The following is a 10,871-nucleotide window of genomic DNA, read 5'->3' on the forward strand; positions in this document are numbered from 1 at the left end:
AAATGACTAATTTAATTTATAATATAAAAATTGATAATTTTTACTAAATATTTTATCAAAAAATCTATCATTCTATCAAACAAAAATATTCAATGAATTTATATGGTGCATTATTTATTATTTAAAAGTAAATATACTAAGGGTACAAATTTGAGCATAAAAGGTGTGCGTGTGTTTATATATAAAGAGGGAGAATAAATAAACAAATTTTGAGAAAAAAAATTTAATATTGATGGATTTTCTTAGATTTGAAATGTCAAAAGTTGAACATGAAAGATTAATACACAAGCAAAATTTAAAAATAACTAATAATTAAAAACTTTCTAAAAATATAAAGTAAACTTGTGTAGCACAAGATAAAGAAAATATAGAGTAGTAAACATCTTTATGTTTAAAAATGACTTATAAAAATTATAATATAAACATTAGCCAATATTTTGACAAAATTATAGAAATTTTAATATTTACTATTTTATTTAAAAAAAACTGAGATTTGATGAGTCGAATTACCGAGTAAATTTGTCCATAAAAAAATAAAGAAAATATATTGATAAGCATATTGATGTTTAAAATTAATCGTATTTATATTAAAATGATGAAATTTTCTAAATATTTTATCACAAAATCTATCATTATATTAAATAACTGATTATACAAATTTGAATTGTAAGAAAATTTCCATGTCTCAAAAAATGACTAGGTACTTATTTTTTTATTGTGGTTATGGTAGACAAATGAATAACAAGTATATATTGTTACATAACTTTTTACAGTTAAGTATTAAATAATCCTTTAATAATAAAACTTAATATCAAATTTATCTTTAAACATTACAGTTTAATAACAACACAATTTTATAAAAACTAATAATAAAAATTGAAATCATCATACTTTCTATATTAAACCAGATTTATTTATCAAAAACTAAATTATAATTAATTTAGTATTTGATTAGAAGAATGTCATTTATTGCGTAGAAAGATTGAGGGGAAACATGGAAAATAAGTGAAAGTAGTGGGCTAAAAATGAAAATATGGATATGTTGACACTCACATCACTTTGGTTGGGAAAAATGGGTGGTATCTTCGTTTAGCGCACAGAAAGCAAGGGGTCTCTCTCACCTCTGCAAAAGTCCAAGGTCAGTCTTTTTCCTAAACCCTAATTCCCTAATTCCCCAATTTCCTTTTCTTCCATTTTTCGTTACACACTTCGGTTCAATCTCCCCGGTGGGTTTTGATCATCGCGGATGTGGTAAATTTTTAACCCACGATTCAAAATCTTCGACTTTTCTGATGCGGGTCGGTGGTAGGCGCTTTTTGTGTGTGGTTAATAGATGTGATGGGATTATGAGAATTTTGGGTGCATTACTCAATTTAATTGCTGTGTTGAAATCAAGAAAGAAATCTATCGAACTTCGATTTGGGGTAAATAAAACGATAATGTGAACATGTTCTGATTGGTTTGTTTGCTTTAGAGGGATCGCACTACTGCTCTAGTGGGTAGACCTCAGAGAAAACCTTTTTTTGTTTTTGTGTGTAGAAATGGAAATATAGCTTCTGATTCTAAAAGTGTTTTTGTTACACATCTGTTTTTCAATGAATGAAATACTTGCATGTGCTTACAAGGTTCATTTGCTTTGTGCAGGTTGCACGGTTTTAACTGCTTAGGATTTTGTCTTCAAAATTAAAACTGTGCAACTTTGGTTGTAAAGTTACAGGTGTTGAGTTGTGTATGCATGAAAGTAGGCTTGAGATAGTTGTGCCTCTTGTATGATGGAATCCCTTTGGAAACTTTTGTATTTGCTTGAGCCTGCACCGGTCACACTTATCACTACAGCAGTGGCTGTGACATTTGGATCTGCATTTCGAGCTCTAAATTATGGCAAGGAAATGGAGCGTAATCGTGACTTATCCGAAGCATCCATTACATTGGATAGGTCACAAGCATTGATGATCCCTGTGATGAGCTCTTTTAGCTTGCTTTTGATGTTCTACTTGTTCTCATCTGTCTCGCAGCTTCTCACTGCATTCACTGCCATTGCCTCTGTTTCTTCCCTTTTCTTCTGCTTCTCTCCGTATGTTGCCTATTTAAAGACACAGTTTGGTTTAGCTGATCCATTTGTTTCACGATGTTGCTCAAAATCTTTTACACGACTCCAAGCAATACTGTTGGTGGTTTGCACTTTCACAGTTGCGTCTTGGCTTGTTTCTGGTCATTGGATACTGAATAATTTACTGGGCATATCTATATGCATTGCATTTGTGAGCCATGTGCGTCTCCCAAACATCAAGATTTGTGCAATGCTCCTTCTTTGCCTATTCGTATATGACATTTTTTGGGTTTTCTTCTCTGAAAGATTTTTTGGTGCAAATGTCATGGTATCAGTAGCAACGCAGCAAGCATCAAATCCCGTGCACACAGTTGCTAGTAGTTTAAGCCTTCCTGGGTCGCAACTAATAACTAAGAAATTAGAGTTGCCTGTAAAGATTGTTTTTCCAAGAAATTTGCTGGGCGGTGTTGTTCCTGGAGAGAATGCGACAGACTTCATGATGCTTGGTTTAGGAGACATGGTATGACATTCTTACCCTCTATCTGTTATGATATGTGAATTTGTTCGTTAGTGTTTCTAAGTTTTAGATTGCCTTTTTAATTATTTACTGTATAGGAAGTACTGTGTCGTGTTGGATTTAACGTGCAAAATATTGAAGTATGGAAAGTTTCATGTTGCTTGATTGAAATTGGTTTTGCCAATTGTAAATGCCGTGCACTTCTTTCTCTTGTTTTCTTCATGGATCATGTCTTGCTAGTTTTATGTAGGTTATGTGGATTGACATTTATTATCATTATGATTTTGAATCCTTTGCAGGGAAATTTTATGTCATATCATATGCAAGATCAATAAAAACGAGAAAAAATAAATATGGTCATTGTCTACTGTACTGTACATGTTGCTGTAACCTCCTTCCCCTGAATGAATTTACATTGGACCGAAATTTGAAAGGGTTCTTAACTTCTCATGCTGCAAGGTGGTTTGATTTCATTGAAATTTATGTTGTAGAATTGCATTGAATATGATAAGTTAAATGCTTTCTTTGTGCTCCAGTGGTCGTGTTTTATATACTATCAATTATTTGTTTTCAATATCAACGAAGGATGACAAAGTTGTTTAATTTTTGCTCATCTTTTTATAGGCTATCCCAGGAATGCTCCTGGCTTTAGTCCTCTGCTTTGATTATCGCAAGAGCAGGGACACAGTAAATCTCTTTGAGTTACATTCCTCAAAGGGGCACAAATACATATGGTATGCACTACCTGGGTATGCCATCGGTTTGGTATCTGCTTTGGCTGCTGGGGTCTTGACTCACTCACCTCAACCTGCACTTCTTTATCTGGTACTTCTGTTTTTTTTTTATTCTTGTCATAATACTGGTTTCACTGCTACCTTTCCTTTTTACATAATTTATTCCAGAACATGTGTTCTTATCATATTTTGAATATAGAAATTTCTATTCGTGTACCCATGAGCAGGGAAGACATTAAATACACCTTATTAAACACTTAAAGTTACTCAAGATTGATGGCATAGAATGACTTTAGTGTTTTTGATGTAATAAAAGCTTTTTTTCTGATAAAAAACCTTCTTGACTATTTTTATGTGCTCATGGGCACACAATTGGAAATTCCTTTATTTATTTATATATTGGGAGATTTTAGGTTGTATGACAAATAAAAGAAAGTAGTCACAGTTATTACTCATTTTAGCTTTGTTATTTCTCTATCTAGTCTATTAGTATGACATACCAACTTGAAGATATTGCCATCTTGAAATTCAAACTGAAGATGATTTTGCCAGATTTTTTTGGGATAAACTATATAGATCAAAACAGGAGATTGATCATCAATCCATTTACCCATGTTATGCAATTATTGGCCTTCTGATGGATCATAAAAGCTGACTCCTTTAATTTCCCCCTCTCTTCTGTTATCAGCATATGTAAAGTTGGTTCTATATTCCTCCTAGGTGCACTCATCAATAGAAGTTACAGTAGCCATTGTGTATAACCCTTTCTTCCCTTGTAAAAGTTGGTTCTATGTTCCTCCTAGGTGCACTTATCAATAGAAGTTAAAGTTGCCAGATTTGCGCCGGAACAGTAAGCTGAAATTGTTGAACATTTTTTTTCACAATCAAATTTTGATTTCAGTAGGGAGAGTTCTTGGATAAATATGGTATATATTAAGTTTGTACATTGAACTGTTAGTAACGTGCTATTAGTTTGTCACTTTGTCAACTGTTTTCTAGGATCTAAGTTTTAAAATGTCATAGTAACTACTTTCTATTGGACCAGTGCATAAGTTACACTGTACATCATATCATGTCTATTATTTTTCGAAGTTAATTTGCTTGGTAGAGTTTTAAACAATGCGATACCATAGTTCTTATTCTCATGATTGTTAATGGTGCTCCATTCTTTAACCCTACAAACTCATCTCTGTTGAAAATATCCTATATGAATAATATTTAAACAGGAACCTGTCTCATTTTTCATTCTTCTTTCCTGTGATCATAATATGGAATAAACATTAATATCTCTTAATAATATAGAAGGAAATCCTTGGGCTTGGATACATACCGAAAATGAAAAGTAAAGCTTAATCTGGGATGATCGTAAGCTTTTAGATATTAATGTAAATTTTACAAAAATCACGTTAACCTTGGTGCAGCTGATTTCATGTTTAGGTGATTTTATGAAATGTTTGGTTTCACTTATAACAATGATCCTTTTGTTGGTTTGTGTAGGTGCCATCTACTTTGGGACCTGTAATTGTGATATCTTGGATGAAAAGAGAACTAATGGAGCTGTGGGAAGGAAACATGCCGAATTTCAATGATAAGGATCGCGAAATAGAAGTTTAGTCTAGTAACCCGCTGGATTATAATAGCCAAACACAAAGTTGTAAATTTACTGAGAATCTTTAATCGTCAGTTCAGACTCATCAACAAAATTTATAATCTTCATCTTGCTATGTCTTGATGTTTCTATTGATACACCATACATAAATTGAGCGAAACAAGTTTATAAGAACTACTTTATGGTAAAGAAGAAAGCATAAGACTTAAAAATGTCTAGTGCTTAGGGATAATGATAATACTGAAAAATACATTCATTTTCTAATTATGCAAGTACAACACCTATGTCACAAGTGTAAGGCATTACTCTGGAAGGTCTATAAGCCACATCATGGCAATATTTGCATTATGTTTTCATGCCCATTTGTATGTGCGCCACAAACCTTAATGAAGCCAATAAAAGGTAGAAACCGTGGAACTATATCTTACTCAGAAATAGATTTACCTGGTTGGTCAATCTTCTGCAATTTTGCAATGACAAAGGTATATCTCCTGAGAAGTTATTGTTATGCAAAGATCATATAACTGCCCTGGAAGGATGAATTTTGGCTCTCATTTCTATTGATGAATTTATTGAGATAAATTGAATTTCCAACTCTTCCAGCAATTACGAAGTAGTTCTCCCGACAGAGGATTATGTGACATGTCCGAAAAACAAAGATCATTCTCTTCAACCTTTTGTATGCCATTAGGTGGCATCAAGGATTTGGATAAACATAATAAAAAACATGACAATGTCATGTGTTGAAAAAAACAAAGCAAAGCAATCATATTCGGACCCATAATTATTTTTATAGGACCCATGGATGAAAAAATTCCAACTCATAGATTTGAGAGTATTTGTATTTTTTTTTGTATAAATAATTGTGCTCTATAAGCGCCACTTTTTTATAATTAAATTAAGACATTGTGGATTGTTTTCTCTGTCCTAGCTAGAGAAGAGTGCATGCATATATTGTCAACTGATATAACTGCTGGAAATTTTTGCAACAATTTCAATTTCTTGTGACTTTTTTCCACTCACTCTCTAAAGGAGGGATATTAATTGTCTCTTCCATTTTAGGAAAGATGAGCAGTGGTCATAATCAATAAAAGAACATTCTCCTTATTTCAATCATCATGTTTATTTTACTTTCCTTTCCACTAAATATATTTTAAATTAACCATATATAAATTTATTTACTAGAGAAACGATTTATTGACAATTGGACATAATATACCCTAGTTTAAAATGAAAACACACTTTTATAAGGTCATCAATCCCTATCACATCACCAATTGTATAATAGTGTAGATTGTTAATATATTATTTTTAAGAAAATTAACCTAATGTTATATGTATCTAAAAAGTTAAATAAAATTATTAGATTAAGAATAATTTTTTTAAAGGAGAGGAAACAAAAGAGAGATTTTTCCTCCTTATTTTTTTCTTCCTTTTTATTTTCTCTACAGAATCGTATATAAGATTTTTATTTCATATGGTTCCTTATTTAATATTTTTTTAAGTCATTGAATCCCTTTTTTAGTTCGGTTTAATAATTTTGTTCCTTATCCTCTTTCAAAGAGTAACACTTTTTTTTATATTATTCTCAAAATAAGAAGATTTTTTTTTTTTTACCAAACATAACCAAATACTTGATGTGTTGAATAAAAAATTGAGTTACGAACGAGACTGTAGGAGAAATTGTACTTCTATCCCTATTGCTTTTGTCCCTTCTGCATCTCACACAGATTTTGGATGCCTCTTCTGAGGGGAAAAAACCCTATCCTATACTCGTTCTAGGGTTTATACGACCTTTTCTTAGCTTTCCACAATTATAAACATCTCAAATGTCTAACAAGTAGTTAATTCCACAAATAAAAAATATAATCCCAATTTGTATAAAAGTATTAATATGAAAGGTGGACAAGGATCGCATTGTATAAACACTTTTCACTAAACAAGTAGTATACGTAATTATAAAAAAAGTTGAACCAATTACATTGGTTTGTCATCATAGATCACCACTTGAACGAGATTAAAGTAATGTTAAGAGATTAATCATCTGATGCTAATTGAGATTAGTGAATGAATCGTATACATCTCATTCACGAATCACGATCTCGTTGCGCTGAATTTCGCATATTAATATTTGTAATGATTAAGTACCTTTCACGCCATAGTAATAAAACAAAGAAAAATCTTGATTTAGTCAACATTATAATGCCAAATAATGCAGGTCCGTTCTAGAATCTGTAGTTGGAAGCATATCCACTCTCCAACAAGATATATCCGGTGCAGGTATTATCACTCGTTTTTTCTTTATCTTAAACTAAATTTAATATTATACAAATATCACTCAAAATCATTAGATATGTACACTGTATAATTATAATTATGAATTATATAAAATTAGAATAAAGATTTATGTGCAGAAGTATGTTTCAGATTATTTGTTATAACAGAGAGATGTTTTTCATAACTGATTTACAAAAATTTGTTTCTTATTTTTATAATCATAATAACAATTTATATAATAAAGTTAGATTTTTTTAAAAACTAATGTATTTTTCTTTTTCAAAGTTGTGTTAGAACCTTATTAAAATTGTCAGAAATCTAACAAATACTTTCTGAATTTGACATTTCATAGAGATACTTGTCATAAGAGTGTCGATATTTGATACGAGTATTAGACATTGACACGCCATTTAAGAGGAGTGTATACGTCATTAATGTAATAAATCAATACAAAACATTATTATTTTTTTAAATACATTATTTCCTTTCCCACACACATCTTTGTTCGTGGTCAAAGAGTATGGAGTGAGGGTTATATACTTAATTAGTAAATATTAACAAAACATATAAATACAATCGTGGAGGGAATAGAATATGGAATAATTTCGACCCAACTCAATTCAGAATTTTTCTTCTGCCTCACTTCAGATTCCCTTTATTATTTGGCTGTTTGTGGTTTCCTATGAACTGTGTGTATTTTTTTAAACGAGGTGAATACTACTTTAGTTACACAACAATTTAGAAAGTGAGAGGAAACAAATTAAATTTAAGAAAGTAGTTTTCTTTTAAAAAAATAATATGGCAGAGAAAAGAGTAAGAAGTGCTAAATTTATATCATCCTTTTCATATAATTTCTCCAAAAATTAAGGCATGCCAACTCATGGTAACTAAATAAAAGTTTAGCATTTATTATTGAAAATCAAATAATTAGTACAAATTATACTCATGATTACATAATTTAAAGATTCTTTTATTTATTTATTTTATACAAGAAAATAATTGAATAAAAACTAATTTTAGAAAAAAAATAATTAGTTGCTATAGTGACTAAATTAAAGACCATTTTAAAAACTAAAATAATTTTTTTTTAAATTAGTATCTAATTAACTACTAAGTAGTTAGATTCTAAATTTGATAGCAAAAATCTGCTAACTAATTAGACTCCAATTTAAAAATTATTTAACAATAATAGAAACTAATTTAGAAATTAAAATTTTCTAATTTAGTCAATCTAGTAATTAATTATTTTTTATCTTTAAAATTAGTTTTTATTTAATGATTTTTTTTAGTGTTTATATATATATATATATATATATATATTATCTACTAACTATTGTAAATGAAGGAAGTTGCTTGGAACTTTCTTAAACCTTTTAAAGTGGAAACTTATGTCATGTTTGCATTTTTCCATAAAAATAAACAAGAGTGCAATATAACCAACCAAGTGTTTAAAATTAAAACAACATAAAGTGACATGCATACAAATACTTCATTTACGTTCTAATAAAATTACATCCCCTAAACCACCTACCTTCCCCACTTTAAACATTGATCACACTGATATTTTATTTTTATTTCATTCCACTAATATATCATAAAATATCTAATTTTTTTTGGTATTATAAAATATCATTTTTTTTTAAATAGACTTCAATAATAACTCAATCTTACAAATTTAATTAAAAGGTGAGATTTGTAATAACTTATATACTATCAATTTTTTTTCTATTTAATATGAGATCTTCTATGCACCCCTTTCGTCAAAACCTTCTAAATTTGTATGTAACTATATATTCATGGGTGGTCGAATAATTACTCTAACATCATTTTAAAAAGTGAACTTTTAAATCTAATTCAACCTCAATGAACTCATAAGATAAGATTTGTACTCACGTATAAAATGTTTTTATCAAGAATTCCAACAAAATTAATTAAATAATATATTTTTAACTTTTTCCCATTATTTATAGTAGAACTATAAAATCAAATTAAAATATATAAATAAATATAAATCTTATCTTAAAACTATTTTTTAAGATAATTAGATAATAGAAGACATTCTTCAGTAAATTAATGAATTAATGTAAATACTGCTGAGAATTAAGAAATTATGCATGTCTTCTTTATGTGATGCTACGTCATTCTTAAAATTAAGTTTTTGTGGTTTAATATGTATGTATTGAAGCTCCTAATGTCACGTTTTGTTTTGACTTCATTCATGACTCTTTTTGTAGTTTCTCTACCTACCACTACTTTCTTTCCAAGCTTTTCCTATAGTGTGTGCTTATATCACTATTTGTTTCTTTCACATTTCTCATTACACTAGTATAAAACATTTTTTTATTTATGTAAAAGTTATTGAATAAATAATTCTTTATCTAAATGCATAAACATATTTCAATTTAGTCTCTCTAGTGTATAAACATGTGACAATTTGTTTTATGTTAACTTTTGCATAACTATTTTGTTTCTTAATGTTCAGGAATCAATTTCATATTTAGTGAAAAGTAATTTGATATTAAGTTGTAAAATTTAAATGTCGACTTGTCATTAAGCTAAATAATAGGATATAATCATTGTTCTACATTTTACACATTTTCAAACTAAAAGAAAATTTTATTTTTCATTTTTTATTAACTAAATTATGACTTTTGTATTTAGAGACCAGCATAATAATTTACCTGGTTTTATTTTTATATTTTATTTTATTTTATTAAAATTAAAGCGTATTAGAATAATTGGTGTGGTGTGTTCTATTGGTTTGTGATGTTTATTGATTTATTTATTTATCCTTTGATGCCATTGCTCACTACTTAAGTGGGATCCATCGTGCATTCTATAAGAAATAATAAATATTTTTCGAATCTATGATCTTCATTCTAAGTTTGCTTTAATAAAGATGAAAATCTAATTAGAATAATCATGAAACGTGTAAAAGCAGAGTTGGCCGGTGGAAAAATGAGAATGACTTAGTTTTTCTAAGTGTTGCTTTTATAATCAATTACTCAATGCTATATAATATGATATTTCTTAAAATTTATCTATAATGTCACACTTTGTTTTATGGTATATAGTTAAAGTAAAGTATAAATTTTACTTTTGGTAAAATTTAAATTTAAATATCTCTTACAATGATATTTAAATACAAAAGGTTGTATGTAATAAAATTGTTTACTTTTTATAAGAATGCTTGTGAGAAGTGACTATGTGACCAACCAGCTTGCATCTATCCCTATCCACGGGAGAACTATTATGTTGCTTCACAAAGTTTATCTTTATTTGTTTTTTCTTTTTTTTTTCTCCCTCTCAAATTTCAGAGAAATGAAATAATTTTTTTCTTTTTTTAATTTATTTTTTAGTTTGTGTAAAAAAAAAAGTTGTGATATTTTAAATTTTTTGTATAATTAATAAATGAAATATGTTTTATTAACACTATGCCACTAACACATACTTGACACCGCTTATGTGACATTAATTGACACCGCTTGCGTGACATTAATTTACGCCGCGTGATATTTGGTGAGGATGTGACACTGACTCTATATTATAATATATGACTCGTAGCACACGCAACCTCTGCCGCTAACACAGACTTGATACCGCTTGCGTGACATTAATTGACACCGCTTGCGTGACATTAATTGACGCTGCAAACGTGATATTTGGTGAGGATGTGACATTGGC

The 10,871-nt window shown here is 29.3% G+C and overlaps 1 protein-coding gene across 2 annotated transcripts; it reads left to right on the forward strand.

Moving 5' to 3' along the window:
- The first annotated feature begins 975 nt into the window (after positions 1 to 975).
- On the forward strand, positions 976 to 5,025 carry SPPL1 (SIGNAL PEPTIDE PEPTIDASE-LIKE 1). 2 transcript variants are annotated; one of them, XM_068634559.1, is made up of 4 exons: positions 976 to 1,138; positions 1,645 to 2,570; positions 3,192 to 3,392; positions 4,799 to 5,025. In XM_068634559.1, the coding sequence occupies exons 2-4, from the start codon at positions 1,770 to 1,772 to the stop codon at positions 4,913 to 4,915; spliced, it is 1,119 nt and encodes a 372-aa protein (XP_068490660.1). In that variant the 5' UTR covers positions 976 to 1,138; positions 1,645 to 1,769; the 3' UTR covers positions 4,916 to 5,025. The 2 variants fall into 2 exon arrangements, with proteins under 2 accessions (XP_068490660.1, XP_068490661.1); XM_068634560.1 differs by having other exon boundaries at positions 1,099 to 1,251.
- Positions 5,026 to 10,871: the final 5,846 nt, after the last annotated feature.

The sequence above is a fragment of the Phaseolus vulgaris genome, chromosome 7, assembly GCF_051622355.1.
Source record: "Phaseolus vulgaris cultivar YP4 chromosome 7, ASM5162235v1, whole genome shotgun sequence".
Classification (NCBI taxonomy): domain Eukaryota; kingdom Viridiplantae; phylum Streptophyta; class Magnoliopsida; order Fabales; family Fabaceae; genus Phaseolus; species Phaseolus vulgaris.